At 40.8% G+C, this 19,125-nt stretch overlaps 1 protein-coding gene across 26 annotated transcripts in view; it reads left to right on the forward strand.

The window, feature by feature from the left end:
* LRCH3 (leucine rich repeats and calponin homology domain containing 3) overlaps positions 1-19,125 on the forward strand; it is a 107,778-nt gene that overhangs the window by 75,991 nt on the left and 12,662 nt on the right. For 9 of the 26 annotated variants that reach the window (XR_010111493.1, XR_010111495.1, XM_034958033.3 and 6 more), the window contains 4 exons: positions 11,471-11,519; positions 12,169-12,276; positions 16,129-16,247; positions 17,184-17,321. Coding sequence is in view for 20 of the 26 variants with exons in the window: in XM_034958033.3 (XP_034813924.1) it covers positions 11,471-11,519; positions 12,169-12,276; positions 16,129-16,247; positions 17,184-17,321 (414 nt within the window). In the remaining 6 variants the exon portion in view is untranslated. The other 17 variants (XR_010111492.1, XM_034958032.3, XM_034958034.3 and 14 more) reach the window with 6 other exon arrangements.

Consider the following 19,125-nt stretch of genomic DNA (forward strand, 5'->3'; position numbering starts at 1 on the left):
GCTTGTGCCATACCAGCATTCTTTCCAGCTCTTCAGATATCATAAGCCCTTTCCCATCTCAGACCTTTGCAAATGCTGTTTCTTTTACATAGAATGCCTTTCCCTCCCTGCATGTACCCCTTGATTAATTCCTACTCATCTATCAGGTATTTGTTTAAATGTCCCATCTTTAACATGACTTTTCGGCAGCCCACTACCCTTAAATCAGCCCACAGTTTGACAGTTAAATAAACTGACAGGAGCTCCAGTACGTTTGATGAAAAGGAGGCCCAGGAAGTATACATAGTGTATTACTGTTGTCACGGTAATTTTTTTATCATGGTAGTTTTATTTGGGTGTTTATTATTTTATTTTGTATTTTTTAATTTTATTTTATTCTTTATTTTTATTTATTTAATTATTTTGAGACAGAGTCTCCCTCTGTTGCCGAGGCTGGAGTGCAGTGGCATGAACATGGTTCCTGGAAGCATCAGCCTCTTGAGTAGCTGGGACTACAGGTGCATGCACCACACGTGGCTAATTTTTTTATTTTTTTGTAGAGTCAGGGTCTCACTGTGCTGCCCAGGCTGGTCTCTAACTCCAGGGCTCAAGCAATCCTCCTGCCCCAGCCTCCCAAAGTGCTGAGATTACAGGCATGAGCCACCGTGCCCAGCTTGTTTATTCTTTTATTATCTCTTTTCTGTTGGACTACTAGACTATAAGCTTCATGAACACAAGGATATTCTATTTTGTCTTAATATACCTTAATACACTCCATCCCTACCACAGTTCCTGGGATATATTAGGTGCTCAATAAATATTTCCTGAATGAACATATAAATTCTGTGCATCTACTGATTATTAAATTGTTTCGTGATGAAAAGGTCTGATGAATGATACCATAAGGTAAATGCTGAATTTGATTTAAAGACCTTGAAACTTACGATTTGAAATGAAGATTTATAACAGCTAATATCAGTTTACACTGACATTGTCTTCGGGCTGCCCCTCAAGCTTCTATTAATATCAGTTTACACTGACATTCTCTTCGGGCTACCCCTCAAGCTCCTGTTAATATCAGTTACACTGACATTCTCTTCGGGCTACCCCTCAAGCTCCTGTTAACATCAGTTTACACTGACATTCTCTTCGGGCTACCCCTCAAGCTCCTGTTAATATCAGTTACACTGACATTGTCTTCGGGCTACCCCTCAAGCTCCTGTTAACATCAGTTTACACTGACACTGTCTTCGGGCTACCCCTCAAGCTCCTGTTAATATCAGTTTACACTGACATTGTCTTCGGTCTGCCCCTCAAGCTCCTGCTAGTATCAGTTACACTGACATTCTCTTCGGGCTACCCCTCAAGCTCCTGTTAACATCAGTTTACACTGACATTGTCTTCGGTCTGCCCCTCAAGCTCCTGCTAGTATCATTTACACTGACATTCTCTTCGGGCTACCCCTCAAGCTCCTGTTAACATCAGTTTACACTGACATTGTCTTCGGTCTGCCCCTCAAGCTCCTGCTAGTATCAGTTACACTGAGATTCTCTTCAGGTTACCCCTCAAGCTCCTGCTAATATCAGTTACACTGACATTCTCTTCGGGCTACCCCTCAAGCTCCTGCTAGTATCAGTTACACTGACATTCTCTTCGGGCTACCCCTCAAGCTCCTGCTAGTATCAGTTACACTGACATTGTCTTCGGGCTACCCCTCAAGCTCCTGCTAGTATCAGTTACACTGACATTCTCTTCGGGCTACCCCTCAAGCTCCTGCTAGTATCAGTTACACTGACATTGTCTTCGGGCTACCCCTCAAGCTCCTGTTAACATCAGTTTACACTGACATTGTCTTCGGGCTACCCCTCAAGCTCCTGTTAATATCAGTTACACTGACATTGTCTTCGGGCTACCCCTCAAGCTCCTGTTAACATCAGTTTACACTGACATTCTCTTCGGGCTACCCCTCAAGCTCCTGTTAACATCAGTTTACACTGACATTGTCTTCGGTCTGCCCCTCAAGCTCCTGCTAGTATCAGTTACACTGACATTCTCTTCGGGCTACCCCTCAAGCTCCTGCTAGTATCAGTTACACTGAGATTCTCTTTAGGCTGCCCCTCAAGCTCCTGTTAATATCAGTTTACACTGACATTCTTTTCGGGCTACCCCTCAAGCTCCTGCTAGTATCAGTTACACTGACATTCTCTTCAGGCTGCCCCTCAAGCTCCTGTTAATATCAGTTTACACTGACATTGTCTTCGGGCTACCCCTCAAGCTCCTGCTAGTATCAGTTACACTGACATTCTCTTCGGGCTACCCCTCAAGCTCCTGTTAACATCAGTTTACACTGACATTGTCTTCGGGCTACCCCTCAAGCTCCTGCTAGTATCAGTTACACTGACATTCTCTTCGGGCTACCCCTCAAGCTCCTGCTAGTATCAGTTACACTGAGATTCTCTTTAGGCTGCCCCTCAAGCTCCTGTTAATATCAGTTTACACTGACATTGTCTTCGGTCTGCCCCTCAAGCTCCTGCTAGTATCAGTTACACTGACATTCTTTTCGGGCTACCCCTCAAGCTCCTGCTAGTATCAGTTACACTGAGATTCTCTTCAGGCTGCCCCTCAAGCTCCTGTTAATATCAGTTTACACTGACATTGTCTTCGGGCTGCCCCTCAAGCTCCTGCTAGTATCAGTTACACTGACATTCTCTTCGGGCTACCCCTCAAGCTCCTGTTAACATCAGTTTACACTGACATTGTCTTCGGGCTACCCCTCAAGCTCCTGTTAACATCAGTTTACACTGACATTGTCTTCGGGCTACCCCTCAAGCTCCTGTTAACATCAGTTTACACTGACATTGTCTTCGGGCTACCCCTCAAGCTCCTGTTAATATCAGTTACACTGACATTGTCTTCGGGCTACCCCTCAAGCTCCTGTTAATATCAGTTTACACTGACATTGTCTTCGGTCTGCCCCTCAAGCTCCTGCTAGTATCAGTTACACTGACATTCTCTTCGGGCTACCCCTCAAGCTCCTGTTGCTTTCGTCTACATCAGGTCTCATTTTAAAAGAATATGAGGCTCATTTTACCTCTTCTTCCTCCACTCCTAGTTTTCCTTTTTATATTTGACATTGGCAGTAGTTCCAGTACCTTTGATTATAAAGCAGGCCCAGGAAATCTAAACCCCAGAAGTATACACAGTGTATTACCATTGTCACAGTTTTGCTCTTTGGTATATTTTTATCTTCATTATTTGCTGCCTTAAGATAGATTTTGTGATACATATAATACATTGTGTGTTACATGCTGCTTTTGTTAAATAAAAATATGTTAATTCTCATTAAAAATACAGTTGTATTTATTTTATTGACCATATACATACCTTTTCCTAAAAACCCGTTTGTTTTCTTGTTCATTTATCTCATAGTTTAGAAATTTATGGTCCTAGTTTAAATTTTTAAAAATTACTTATAAAGACTTCACTGTTTTTAAGCTCTTGGCATTTTGTTGTTTTAATAGGTAAAACCTTATCCAGGGCTCTTTGTGAAAGTATTGTCTTCTCTGATTTCCACTCTCCATGTGGCAAATGAGAAAAGTTGTCATGTTTTGAGCACCTCTTACCTGTAATCAAAATTCTATGTAATACTTTAAATTTTTTTCTTTTTAATTGACAATAATTATATAGATACAATCTAACTATATCTCTAATACAGCTAACCAGTTGTTATGTTGGTTGGTGAAAGATAAAGGATTCGAAGAAAAGGGAAATTCCACCTTCCCCTCTTATAGTCATTAGGAGTTTCACAGAGGCAGAGATGAAATGCCAGTTCCTCCTTTAGGTTGATGCAGAATCCTCATGTCCTAATTATAATATATCTAATTTGGATTAATGTTGAAAAGATATTGTTTTTATTCATGCCAGTTCTGCTTGGTTAAAATCCCTCATCGTAGGAACAGGACTCACTAGTTTCAAGGCTACTATGCTAACAATGTTGATGTTCTGTTTTATTTCTGCATAAAATCATTTTTCAGAAATCATGCCTCTCATTTCTTGATTAATGTGGCATGAGGTATTGAGACTATCCTGAATTATACACGTGGAAAAACTGTGTCCATGGGTTTTTGTCCCCCAAATATTCTCTTCCTGCCCTGTCAGTAGCTTAGTAAACCATTTGAAAGATTGTCAGTGACCTTTCCTTTTCTCATTTCACTAGTCAGATCTGCCTGCCTGACATTTGCTAACATAATTGCTGCCTTCTGTTTCTTCTCTTTCTCATTTGAAATGTAGTCGCTGTCAGGGTTGAATCAAGTGGGCTGTGCTGCTACCCTGCCTCATTCTTCTGCCTTCACGCCTCTTAAGGTATCTCTTGTTATTGTAATTCACCAGGAAGTTTGGGGAGGAGGTGGATATAAGGTCTTGAATTTTTCGGTGAATTGATCTAACAATCTGAAATATAGGATCGCATAAATATACCTGTTTATGGAACTATTTGTTTAACATTGATTTCCCTTGAAATTTTTTGAAAGTTTTATGATGCTAGAGATAGTCATAGAGCTCACATTAATTCTTCGTATTCAGATTGTTTGATGTGTCATTCTGATTTTTTTATCAAAGGTGTTTTTCTTGTGAGTTATTATTTCACTTTGGTTAGTATATAATATTGAATTAACTCTGTTGTCTAATGTGCACGCAAAATAATTTGAGTCCAAAAAAACTATCACTACCAAAACCTTCTACAGTAGGGGTCAACCAACTATGGCCCCTAGGCCACCTATTTATAAGTAAAGCTTTATTTTTACATAGCCAGTCCCTTTTGTTTATGCATTGCCTATGGCTGCTTGCACAGTAAACAGCTGAGGTGGAATAATTGTGACCAACATCATATACCTACAAGCCTAAAATATGTACAGTCTGGCCCTATAAGAAAAAAAATCGCAAACCCCTGCTTTTTATCAGCAATAATGTCATAAGAGATGATACATTCCACCTTCTGGAAAAATTTAATCTAAACTCTAAAAATTAAGAACCTGTAGTATTTTATTTTTTGAAGGCCTCTAGGAGTGGTAATTCCATATTTGTTATCACTGGATATGTACAAAATGATCAATAATTCTCACTGTCAAGAAGACCTTTGTCTAACTTACAACTGTCCTGCTGTGGTTTATACTTCTTTTCTTTCCAGAGTGGAGATTTTCTAGTTATTTAGCATTTTTTAATGTAAGAATCCTTTTTTTTTTTTTTTACACAAAATACAATATTTTTTTAATGTAAGAATTTAAAAACAATTACGATGCCATCCTTAGCTTCTTCCTAAATAAACTCAGATTCTTTTACATGCCTTTCCCAGACTGTTCATCTTTAATGAATTTTCACAAGTTCTGTGCCCTCCATTCTGGCTTCATGGTCCAAACTAGAAATACATCCCTCGTTAGAGCTTGCTCATTTAGGGTGATTTTTAAATTTTTGATCTTCATTTTGCTCAGTATCCACTGCAATTCTCAAATGTTTTAGTTATACCTCTTCTATGTGTTGAGACAGGGTCCTGCTCTGTCTCCCAGGCTGGATCCTCCCTCCCTAGCCTCCTGAGTAGCTGGGAATACAGATGCGCACCACCATGCCTGGCTGACTTTTTAAGTTTTTGTAGAAACAAGGTCTCACTGTATTGCCCAGGCGGGTCTCAAACTCCTGGGCTCAAGAGATCATCCTGCCTCGGCCTCCCAAAGTGCTAGGTGTCAGCCACTGCGCCCAACCTCCTTCAACTTCTAAATGACAGTTACTTTCCACATGTTGTATTCTTTATTTTTTCTTGAATATTTAATTTTGCTGTTTGAATATTTTTACTTGTCTCATGTACCAGAATACTTTCAAATTGTTGCATTGAGCCAGGCACACTGGCTCACACCTGTAATCCCAGTGTTGGTAGCCTGAGGGGGAATACAATTGAGGCCAGGAACTCAAGGCTACAGTGAGCTGTGATCACACCACTGTACCCCAGCCTGGGACAGTGCAAGACTGTGTCTCTAAAAACATTAAAACCGAATTCTTGTATCATGCCCTTTTTTTTTTTTACTTTTTAATTTTTGTGGGTACATAGTAAGTGTGTATATGGGGTTCATGAGGTATTTTGATATAGGTATACAGTGCATAATAATTATATCAGGTAAATGGGCTATCCATCACCTCAAGCATTTATCCTTTGTGTTACAAACAATCCAGTTATACTCCTTTAGTTATTTTTAAATGTACAATTAAATTATTGACTGTGATGACCATTTTGTACTATCAAATGCTGGATCTTACTCTTTTTATTTTTTTTGGACCCATTAACTGTCCCCATTTCCTTCCCCCACCCTCCCACTACCCTTCCCAGCCTCCGGTAACCCTCAGTTTAGTCTTTCTGCATTGTGCTTTTTTAAATGCTGACCCCAACTTTTTTTTTTTTTTTTTGAGACGGAGTTTTGCTCTTGTTGCCCAGGTTAGAGTGCAATGGCACAATCTCGGCTCACTGCAACCTCTGCCTCCTGGGTTTAAAGCGATTCTCATGCCTCAGCCTCCCGAGTAGCTGGGATTACAGGTGCCCACGACCAAGCCCGGCTAATAACCTCAACTTTATAACAACTGTAAATCTGAGAAACCTCCTCTGGTTATTGTTGAGCATGCCCTACATACCTGGATGCCTCCTGAAAAAACTTCATAATTCTCTTCCATGTGAACCCTTTGCTAGCCGTTCTCAACTGGGATCCTTACTGGAACAACACTGAAAATTATTTCAGCAACTTTTTTTCAAAATGATCTCAAGGAAGGTCCATAACTGGCACCATTCTAGATGTATGGGAGACAAGTTAATTTGTTGTACTCCATGAACACCTTCGGGCATTGTGGCTTATTCAGAGTCATAACTGAGAGTTGTTTTGACTGTGCCAAAAGTTGTGTGGTCCAGACAGACCACAGTGTCTTGTTCTACAGTGACTGTCATATGAGATTAAAAATAAAACTTCACTAGATTTAAGATAGATAAGTCTTTTTTTTCTATCCGACCTGCTGTACTGTCAAATGATTATTTTAAAAGATTTATTCTTTATTTTTTAGTATCTCTATTACTTTCACAGCAATTATACATTATACTTATGAATTTATTTCTTTTATTGCTTAGCTAGGCTTAAAAGTTGAGTTTATATCAGTTCTGGGTTTTTTTTCTTTCCATTGCCTAAATTCTCTAGTGAGAGATTATTTCTTAACCTTTTTTTTGCTCTCCAGTTTTCCAAGAGTTCCCAAATGTAGTTAATGGCCTCACAGTGATTTAAGCTAATGATTTTTAGTATCCTAGAATGCAAGTCACTTAGATTTATAGCTTTAATAAAAATACATTTCAGAAACCATTTTTACAAGTCTCCTCTCCTCTGGCTTTGTTTTCATCATACCCAGTTGTATATTATCTGTTGCTGTTTCTTTCTTTTTTTTTTTTCCTTTGAGACGGACTCTTGCTCTGTCGCTCAGGCTGGAGTGCAGTGGTGAGATCTCAGCTCACTACAAACCTCTGCCTCCCAGTTTCAAGTGATTCTCTTGCCTCAGCCTCCCAAGTAGCTGCGATTACAGGCGCATGCCACCACGCCCAGCTAATTTTTGTATTTTTAGTAGAGATGGGATTTTACCGTGTTGGCCAGGCTGGTTTCAAACTCCTGACCTCAGGCAATCTGCCCACCTCTGCCTCCCGAAGTGTTGGGATTACAGGTGTGAGCCACTGCGCCCGGCCTGTTGCTGTTTCAAACCGAAGGAGAGAACATTTGCTGCCCTTCATTGTTGTTTCAGCTCTTCTCATCTCATAAAGTTGCCTGTTAACTTTCTCCTTTTATTCCTTAATACTTTTAAATTTCTAGTCTATGTCCTGTTAATAAGAAGTGTTTTTTAAATTTCTAGTCTATGTCCTGTTAATAAGTGTTTTTTAAATTTCTAGTCTATGTCCTGTTAATAAGTGTTTTTTAAATTTCTAGTCTATGTCCTGTTAATAAGTGTTTTTTAAATTTCTAGTCTATGTCCTGTTAATAAGTGTTTTTTAAATTTCTAGTCTATGTCCTGTTAATAAGTGTTTTTTAAATTTCTAGTCTATGTCCTGTTAATAAGTGTTTTTTAAATTTCTAGTCTATGTCCTGTTAATGTTTTTTAAATTTCTAGTCTATGTCCTGTTAATGTTTTTTAAATTTCTAGTCTATGTCCTGTTAATAAGTGTTTTTTAAATTTCTAGTCTATGTCCTGTTAATTGTCCTGTTAATAAGTGTTTTTTAAATTTCTAGTCTATGTCCTGTTAATAAGAAGTGTTTTTTAAATTTCTAGTCTATGTCCTGTTAATAAGTGTTTTTTAAATTTCTAGTCTATGTCCTGTTAATAAGTGTTTTTTAAATTTCTAGTCTATGTCCTGTTAATAAGTGTTTTTAAAATTTCTAGTCTATGTCCTGTTAATAAGAAGTGTTTTTTAAATTCCTAGTCTGTGTCCTGTTAATAAGTGTTTTTTAAATTTCTAGTCTATGTCCTGTTAATTGTCCTGTTAATAAGTGTTTTTTAAATTTCTAGTCTATGTCCTGTTAATAAGTGTTTTTTAAATTTTTGAAAATATTTTTTCCTCCATTGTCTAGAATAATCTCTACCTTGAATGTTTCTCTTTTTGTATTATTGGTCCTTGAACATGTCTTTGTTTAACCAGTTTTCTACTTATTCACAGCCCTGGAAAATAAACATAGTCTTTTACTTCCTTGTAAAGATATCTGGCTTTTGCCTCATTTACCTGTTCATTCCTTTTACCAGTTTCTGTTACTCTTGTTTGAATTAAATTTCTTATTTAAATTTCCATTTTTTCTCAACACCCAGAACTTAGTTTACTTGCATCTGTAAACCCGATGAACGTGTCTTTTCCACTTAAGATGTGAACACACTGCCTTACGAGCTCAGCTCACTGTTTAAATCTTAGTTCTCCACCTGTGATATCAAACTAAGGAATTGTTACCAGAAAATTGTCTCCAAGTGAGTCTTGAGAATTTTCTCAACATATGGCCTTGGTTTATTTATTTATTATTTATTTATTTATTTTTAGCAGTTAAAATTATTTGTCCTCATTTATCTGACCCAACTGTAAGTAGCGATGTAAGAGTTCTGAAAATATTGAAACCAATGGTAGGGAAAGTATGGGAGCAGATTTGTATGTTTGTGTTAGTTTTAGAGTCATTATGTCCAGAAATGTGCCTTAGTCGTATCATAAAGTTATAGTATATTTAGATTATATTTCAAGGCAATTAGATGTCAAGGCCTAAAAAACTATTAATGTTATTCTAGCTTTTCTTTTATTTATTTATTTATTTTGAGATGGAGTCTCACTCTGTTGCCCAGGCTGGAATGCAGTGGCGCCATCTCGGCTCACTGCAACCTCCGCCTCCATGTTCAAGCGATTCTCCTGCCTCAGCCTCCCAAGTAGCTGGGATTACAGGCGCCACCACCATGCCCAGCTAATTTTTTTATTTTTAGTAGAGACGGGGTTTCACCATGTTGGCCAGGATGGTCTCAATCTCTTGACCACGTGATCCACCCACCTCAGCCTCCCAAAGTGTTGGGATTACAGATGTGGCCCATCGCGCCCGGCCTATTCTAGCTTTTCTTAATTGTACTCCCCTGCCAAGTCTTCAGCAGCTTTAACCTAGTCAACCTACATTTCTTTGTAAATTAGCTTAACTACATTTCCCTTTCTTTAGGTAAGCTTTGTAACTGTTTAGCTAGTTCTTCCTCCTTTTTACAGTTCTTTTGGTCAATGAATTGAAAATGTCTTGGACTCAAATACTAGTGTAGAAAATATATCTATCATCTCTTAAACATCTTCTCTCCTAACCGAAATTAGGAAACCTATATTACTTTTTAAAAATATTAAATTTTATTCTCCAGAGAAAAAAGTACTTTAGAAACTATTGTGGAGAAATACTATTAGAAAATAAAATGTTGCTTTTTCTTTCTCATGTATTTCCCAGTAACATTTTCTGTCTTAGGATGATCATTTTTCATAGTCTTAGGAAGAGCTTGTTAAATAATGGACTGTCTTTATATAAACACAACTAGGCCGGGCGTGGTGGCTCATGCCTATAATCCCAGCACTTTGGGAGGCTGAGGCAGGTGGATCACCTGAGGGTCGGGAGTTTGAGACCAGCCTGACCAACATGGAGAAACCCTGTCTCTACTAAAAATAGAAAATTAGCCAGGTGTGGTGGCACATGCCTATAATCCCAGCTACTCGGGAGGCTGAGGCAGGAGAATCACTTGAACCCGAAAGGCAGAGGTTGTGGTGAGCTGAGAGTGCTCTATTGCACTCTAGCCTGGGCAACAAGAGCGAGACTCCATCTCAAAAAAATAAAAAATAAAAAAAGCTGGGCGTGGTGGCTCATACCTGTAATCCCAGCACTTTGGGAGGCCGAGGCAGGCGAATCACCTGAGGTTGGGAGTTCGAGAACAGCCTGACTAACATGGAGAAACCCCATATCTACTAAAAATACAAAAAAATTAGCTGGGTATGGTGGTGCATGCCTGTAATCCCAGCTACTTGGGAGGCTGAGGCAGGAGAATTGCTTGAACCCAGGAGGCGGAGGTTGTGGTGAGCTGAGATCGTGCCATTGCACTCCAGCCTGGGCAATAAGAGCTAAACTCCGTCTCAAAAAAAAAAACAAAAAACAAGAAAACAAAAACTTGGCTTTTAAAAATACAGAATTAATTCATTTCACCAAATCCTCATTTCTTTTTCTTCTTTTTTTTTTTTTTTTTCAAAGAGGGGGTCAGGCCAGGCACGGTAGCTCATGCCTATAATCCAGCACTTTGGGAGGCTGAGGCGGGTGCATCGCTTGAGCTCAGGAGGTTGAGACTAACCTGGCTAACATGGCAAGACACTGTCTCTACAAAAAATGCAAAAATTAACTGGGCATGGTGATGTGTCCCTATAGTCTCAACTACTTGGGAGGCTGAGGTAGACGGATCACCTGAGCCTGGGAGATCATGCCATTGCAATCTAGCCTGGGCAACAAGAGTGAGACCTTGTCTCAAAAAGAGAGAGAGAGAGGGAGAGAGAGAGTCTCCCTCTGTCACCCAGGCTGGAGTGCAGTGGCACAATCATTACTCACTGCAGTCTTTCATTCCTAGGCTCAAGCAACCCTCCCTCCTCAGCCTCTACAGGAGCACACCACCATGCCTGACCAATTTTTTAGATGTTTTGTAGATACAGGGTCTCACTATGTTGCCTAGGCTGGTCTCAACTCCTGCTCTCAAGTAATCCTCGCACCTCAGCCTCCCAAAGTACTGGGATTACAGGCATGAGCCACTGCACCTGACCCAAATTCTCATCTCTAGACTTAATCGTGAAGGAGAGTTACCTGTTTTTTGTCTTTTATAATTTCAAAATTACCATAAAAGTAGAAAGTATTTCTTCTTGAATAACAATTATTGATATATATCTGTTTCTCCACAGAGTGATGACAGACCTAATGCTCTATTAAGTTCACCTGCAACAGAAACAGGTAATAGACACAAAGGTGCAATTAACCACATCAAGATTATAATTCTTTATTTTTTTATTTAAAAAATAATAATAAATAGAGACGAGGCCTTTCTGTGTTGACCAGGGTGGTCTCAAACTCCTGGGCTCAAGGGATCCTCCTGCCTTGTTCTCCCAAAGTGGTGGGATTACAGATGTAAGCCACAGCACCCGGCTAAGATTATAATTTTTTACCAAGATTTTCCTAAATTACTTGTTAGAGAGCTGTGGCTGCTTTTTCTGAGATAGAAATCAGATACAGAATTGGAAACCACTGGGTTGTTTTTTTTTTTTTTTCCCATTTTTAAATTAAATTGGTTGCTCAGCTAGTCAGCCATTTGATATGAATAAGTGAACAACAGCCGTAGGTCTGCGGGAGACTGTTCAATATGTTAACATTCATTCCGCCTTTATTGATAACACCAAAAATAACATGACAATGTAAAATACATACGAGCGGTCCTCCTGCTTTCATGATGATTTTCTGTACCAGACTTTTCATTATTAAATAGAATTATTTTATGTCATTGCCATGTTTAATTTTATTTTTTACTTGTTACTTTTGTAACTTGTATGTCTGCTATTATATTTTCATCTCCTTTAATCTCATTTTATTTTTCATGCTAATTTAGTTCATCATTCCCCTGCATATTCTTTTCCTGCTGCTATCCAGAGAAATCAGCCTCAGCGCCCTGAAAGCTTCCTTTTCCGAGCAGGTGTCAGGGCAGAAACCAACAAAGGTAGGTGGTGGTGATTTTAAAAGCCAGGAGCGAGGGGAGGTTTACACAGTGACGCTAGCTGTTAGGTGGATGCTTTTAAACTTCTGCATATAGTATAAGACAAAGCTATCAGCTCGGCAAAAGCATGTGTCTGTGATCTCACTGATACTAAAGCAGGAAAATCTCATCTGAATTTGTTTGGATGAGAAAGTTTCTTAGTGCCACCTAAGAGCAGGTTATAGAGTGTTTGAACAAATAAAATGCGCTTTCGAGGCTTTAGAGAATGTTCTTTGTCTTGGTAATGAACTCTTTCACATTTTTCTATTGATAAAAGCTGTTTTCTTAAAACAATAATTGTTTTAAAATCTACTTTAAGTCTCATGTTCTTTTAGTTAATAATGACAAATTTCTCCCTGGTCCCCAAAGAAGTTACCTGGGAGTGGAAACAAACATTTCAAGTCAAAAATAACAACTTTTGTCATGGTGGTGTGTGCCTGTGGTCCCAGCTACTTGGGAAGCTGGCGGGGAGGATTGCTTGAGCCCAGGACTTCAGGGTTACAATGAGTTATAATTAAAAGCACCACTGTTCTCCAGCTTGGCCAACAGAGCAAGACTCTGTCTCTTAAAACAAACAAACAAACAAACAAAAATAAGGTCAGGCGTGGTGGCTCACGCCTGTGATCCCAGTGCTTTGGGAGGCCGAGGCAGGCAGATCACTTGAGGTCGGGAGTTCGAGATCAGCCTGGCTAACGTGGTGAAACCCTGTCTCTATTAAAAATACAAAAAATGGCTGGGCACGGTGGCTCACACTTGTAATCCCAGCACTTTGGGAGGCCAAGGCGAGCAGATCACGTCAGTTGAGGAGTTCATGACCAGCCTGGCCAACATGGCAAAACCCCGTCTCTACTGAAAAAATACAAAAATTAGCCGGGTGTGGCAGCAGGCGCCTGTAATTCCTGCTACTCAGGAGGCTGAGGCAGGAGAATTGCTTGAACTTGGGAGGCAGAACTTGCAGTGAGCCAAGATGGCGCCACTATACTCCAGTCTGGGCGGTAGAGTAACAAACTGGCCAGGCATGGTGGCAGGCGCCTGTAATCCCAGCTACTCGGGAGGCTGAGGCAGAGTCGCTTGAACCCAGGAGGTGGAGGCTGTAGTGAGCTGAGATTGCGCCACTGCACTCCAGCATGGATGACAGTGTGAAACTTATGTCTCAAAAAAAATTTAAAAATAGGCCAGGCGTGGTGGCACATGCCTGTAATCCTCGCACTTTGGGAGGCCGAGGTAGATGGGATCACTTGAGCTCAGGAGTTCGAGACCATCCTGTGCAACATGGCAAAACCCCATCTCTTAAAAAAATACAAAAAATTGGCTGGGTGCGGTGGCTCACACCTGTAATCCCAGCACTTTGGGAGGCTGAGGCGGGCAGATCACGAGGTCAGGAGATCGAGACCATCCTGGCTAACATGGTGAAACCCCATCTCTACTAAAAATACAAAAAAAATTAGCCAGGCATGGTGGCAGGTGCCCGTAGTCCCAGCTACTCGGGAGGCTGAGGCAGGAGAATGGTGTGAACCCGGGAGGCAGAGCTTGCAGTGAGCCGAGATCGCACCACCGCACTCCAGCCTGGGCGACAGAGCGAGACTCCGTCTCAAAAACAAAAACAAAAACAAACAAACAAAAAAAGGCGTGGTGGTGCAGGCCTGTAGTCACAGCTACTTGGGGGGCTGAGGCGGGAGGATGGATTGAGCCCAGGAGGTTGAGGCTGAAGTGAGTCAAGATTGCGCGATTGCACTCCAGCTTGGGTAACAAAGTGAAACCCTGTCTCAAAAAAACAAAAAAAACACAACTTACCTTCAGTGTTACCAACAGATGCATTCACAGTAAGATTTAAAAGTCAAACTACAGATGCACTGCTGGTGAGAGTGTAAGAAAGCATGGAAGACTGTTATCAGTCAGCCTCTGTACCCACAGATTCTGTATTTATGGATTCAACCAGTCATGGACAGAAAAATCTTCAGAAACAAGACAACAATAATAAACAATGCCACAATAAAGAAATAATACTAATTTTGAAATACAGTATAGTAACAATTTATATAGCATTTACATTGTATTAAGTATTGTAAGTAACATAGAGATGATTTAAAGTATAGTATAAAGGAGGATATGCATAGTTTGTATGCAAATAATACTACATTTTATATGAGTGACTTGAGCATCCACAAAGTTTGGTATGAGAGGGGTGGTTTCTGGAACTAATTTCCCCTGGATACTGACGGATGACTGTGTACCCTATGACCAGCAGTTTTACTTTTGAGAAATATGTACACACGTGTACCAACAACATGTACAAAAATATTCATAGCAGCATTATTCATAATAGCCTGAAACTGAATGTCCATCAAGAGAATGGATAAATGAATTGTGGTATATTTGTACAATGGAATACCATATAAGCAATGAAAATGAACCAATTCCTATATACAGCAACGTGGATAAATCTCATAAACATACCATTGATCAAAGGAAGCCAGAAGCAAAAGAATACATACAATACAGCATAATTTATACAAAGTTCAAAAATGAACCAGACCAGCCTACAGTGTTAGAAGTCAGGGTGCGGTTTTGAGCACATTGGGTACTTACGGGCAAGGAGCATGGAAGGGGCTCCTGGGATTGGTAAGATTGCATTAAAAACCTGATTGTGTTCACTTGGTGAGGAGAATTTTTTGAGCACTGTGCTTACGATTTGTGTATTTTTCTGTGTATTAATTTTCAATAAAAACATTTTTAAGTGGATGTAATCAAACAAAAGTAGTTGAGTCAACTGGGTAATGAACATTACATATTTTTCTATACTATTCTCTGTTGTGTATATTTGAAAATCTCCATAATAAAAACCCTTTTAAAAAGTCAATCCAGAAAGTGGAAAGCAATATACTGTACTTGCAGGCAGTGGAAACCAATATACTGTACCTGCAGGAAGTAGAAACCAATATACTGTACCTGCAGGAGGTAGAAAGCGATGCACTGTACCTGCAGGAGGTAGAAAGCGATGCACTGTACCTGCAGGAGGTAGAAAGCGATGCACTGTACCTGCAGGAGGTAGAAAGCGATGCACTGTACCTGCAGGAGGTAGAAAGCGATGCACTGTACCTGCAGGAGGTAGAAAGCGATGCACTGTACCTGCAGGAGGTAGAAAGCGATGCACTGTACCTGCAGGAGGTAGAAAGCGATGCACTGTACCTGCAGGAGGTAGAAAGCGATGCACTGTACCTGCAGGAGGTAGAAAGCGATGCACTGTACCTGCAGGAGGTAGAAAGCCATGCACTGTACCTGCAGGAGGTAGAAAGCCATGCACTGTACCTGCAGGAGGTAGAAAGCCATGCACTGTACCTGCAGGAGGTAGAAAGCCATGCACTGTACCTGCAGGAGGTAGAAAGCCATGCACTGTACCTGCAGGAGGTAGAAAGCCATGCACTGTACCTGCAGGAGGTAGAAAGCCATGCACTGTACCTGCAGGAGGTAGAAAGCCATGCACTGTACCTGCAGGAGGTAGAAAGCCATGCACTGTACCTGCAGGAGGTAGAAAGCCATGCACTGTACCTGCAGGAGGTAGAAAGCCACGCACTGTACCTGCAGGAGGTAGAAAGCCATGCACTGTACCTGCGGGAGGTAGAAAGCCATGCACTGTACCTGCGGGAGGTAGAAAGCCATGCACTGTACCTGCGGGAGGTAGAAAGCCATGCACTGTACCTGCAGGAGGTAGAAAGCCATGCACTGCACTTGCAGGGAAACTGTGATGAGGCAGAGCCGGATGTTCTCCTAGCACTGCCAGTTGCCTTTCTGTCTTACATATTAATATTTTTATAGGTCATGCTTCACCCCTTCCTCCATCTGCTGCACCTACCACTGATTCTACAGATTCCATAACAGGACAGAATTCAAGACAGAGAGAAGAAGAGCTGGAATTAATAGACCAACTGCGTAAAGTATGTACATTACCTTTGATTTACACTTTTTCAGTGTTACTGCTATAGATCATAATCCTGTGATCACGTCTTCATTTGACACATCATTTTTATTTATTTTTTTTTTAGACGGAGTCTCACTCTGTCACCCAGGCTGGAGTTCAGTGGCATGATCCTGGCTCACTGCAGCCTATGCCTCATGGGTTCAAGCAATTCTTCTGCCTCAGCCTCCTGAGTCGCTGGGATTACAGGCGCCCATCACTGCACCCAGCTAATTTTTGTATTTTTAGTAGAGAAGGAGTTTCACCATGTTGGCCAGGCTGGTCTCGAACTCCTGACCTCAGGTGATCCACTGGCCTCGACCTCCCAAAGTGCTGGGATTACAGGCGTGAGCTTCCGTGCCCAGCTGTAATTTTTCACAGATTCAATGAGTGCCCATTGTGTGCCATGTTTTGTGATGAATGTAAACATTTTGCTATTAAGGAAATTCTTTTCAGCTATTTACTTAGAAAATGAGATAGATGGCTTATTCTATAAAGCTCAATTCCTAGCTCTACTCATTTAAATTTTTTCCTTTTTTCTACTTCCTGTTATAAAGAAATATTGTCAGTAATAATTTATATGTGTGTGCACACATATATAAATATCACACTTACACATATATAGTGAGTGATTGCCTCTTTATTTTATGTTGGAATTGAAGGAGAATCTAGGTTTTTTTTTTTAATCAGAAAGTTGTAAATGAATTTTTGTTGTACTTTGTACCACTATGTCCTGGCTGCCGTCCATATATATTAGATCTCCTTAAGTTAAACTTAGGATAGAGGGATAAAATGGATATTGTGGTACTTATTTCCTTTTTATCTTGATTTTTAATTAGATTTCATTATAACTCCCTTATGTCCTATATGTCAGTCTTTCTTCAATTAATCTATTACATGTTTTTTGTTCTTTCAGCATATTGAGTACCGGTTGAAAGTGTCTCTACCTTGTGATCTCGGAGCAGCTCTAACTGACGGTGTTGTTCTTTGCCATTTGGCCAATCATGTGCGACCTCGATCTGTCCCAAGCATTCATGTTCCCTCACCAGCTGTAGTAAGTTGATAATCCTAAAAAGCCTTGGCTATTCATCAGACATTTGTTAAGCACAGTGGACAGACATTTCTTAAGCATTGTGCTAGATATTAAGGATACAGATATAAAGAGTCCAGTCTCTACCTTCCTGGTCTCACTTCTACTCGAGAAGAAATAGACATGTATACAGTCACTTACAGCAGTGCGATAAATGTAAGAAAGGCATGTACAGTGTGTGTTATAGGGATATAAAAAGGGGCCACTTAACTCCACCTGGAGAGTTCAGGGAAGCCTTCCCAGAACGGGCAAAATTTGAACTAATTCTTGAAGTTTAAGAAGGAATTTTCCAGCAGTACAGAGAGGGAAGGGGGCCTTCCAGGCATAGGATTTCTAGATTCAGAAGCTAAGGAAAGTTTGGCTTTTACTTAAGGAATTGGTAAATTGTTCAGAATGGATCGTGCACAGGGTTGTAATACAAATGGTAAGGGGTAAGGCTAGAGACGTGAGCTGGGGCCGTGGTACAAAGGCCTTATGAACCGTGTCAAGGAAGTTTACCCTAGTACAGACAATGAGGATACACTGAATTAAAGAGGGAATACCATGATTCTAATTGCAGTTTAGAATGATGAATCTAGGCTGGGCGCAGTGGCTCATGCTTATAATCTTTGCAATTTGGGAGGCCGAGGCAGACGATTGCTTGAGCCCAGGAGTTTGAGACCAGCCAGGACAATATGGCAAAACCCCATCTCTACCAAAAATACAAAAATCAGCTGGGTATGGTGGCATGCGCCTATAGTCCCAGCTACTCAGGAGGCTGATGTGGGAGGATCACTTGAGCCCAGGAGTTCGAGGCTGCAGTGAGCCGTGATTGTGCCAGTGCACTCCAGCCTAGGTAAGAGAGCAAGACCCTGTCTCAAAGAAAAAAAAAAAAAAAAAAAAGGAATGATGAATCTAGGTGCTAAGTGAGAAATGGAAAAATTAAAGGTGGTACACTACAAAGATGCCCAAGCCAGGCTCAGTGGCTTGTGCCTGTAGTCCCAGCTACTTGGGAGTCTGAGGCATGAGGATCCTATGAGCCCAGGAGTTTGAGACCAGCTTGGGTGATCTTGTTTCTTAAAAGAAAAAGGAAAAGAGACTGGGTGCACTGGCTCACGCCTATAATCCCAGCGTTTTGGGAGCCCGAGGCTGGTGGATCACCTGAGGTCAGGAGTTCGAGACCAGCCTGGCCAACATGGTGAAACCCCATCTCTACTAAAAATACAAAATTAGCCAGGAGTGGTTCATACACCTGTAATCCCAGCTACTTGGGAGGCTGAGCCAGGAGAATCACTTGAACCCAGGAGGCGGAGCTTGCAGTGAGCTGAGATCGCACCACTGCACTGCACTCCAGCCTGGGCAAGACAGAGCGAGACTCTGTCTCAAAAAAAAAAAAAAAGAGAAAAGAAAAGAAAGATGCCCAATTAAAAGGCTGTTGTATTAGTCCAGGCCAGGAAGATAACAAGCCGGGACTAACTGGGCAGTGAGAGGGAAGAGGGGTCAGAGGTAAAACTGACATGATCTGTGACCGACCTCAGGTGGAAGATGAGGGAGAAAGTGCGTTCAAGATAACTGGCAGGTTCTCTTTGCACTGCTGGTCAGGTCTGGGCATCAGTTTCAGGATGGCAGTCCACAAAAGAGCAGGCTTTGGGTTGACACACCCCTCCTCTGTTTTCCTCACATTTTTATCATGAAAAATTTCAACCTTCAGAAAAGTGGAAAGAATCCTACAACGAACACTATTAAAGTCTGCACCTAGATCTGACATTTCTTGCATTTTGCCGCACTT

This window comes from Pan paniscus, chromosome 2 (assembly GCF_029289425.2).
Source record: "Pan paniscus chromosome 2, NHGRI_mPanPan1-v2.0_pri, whole genome shotgun sequence".
NCBI classification, from domain to species: Eukaryota; Metazoa; Chordata; class Mammalia; order Primates; family Hominidae; genus Pan; species Pan paniscus.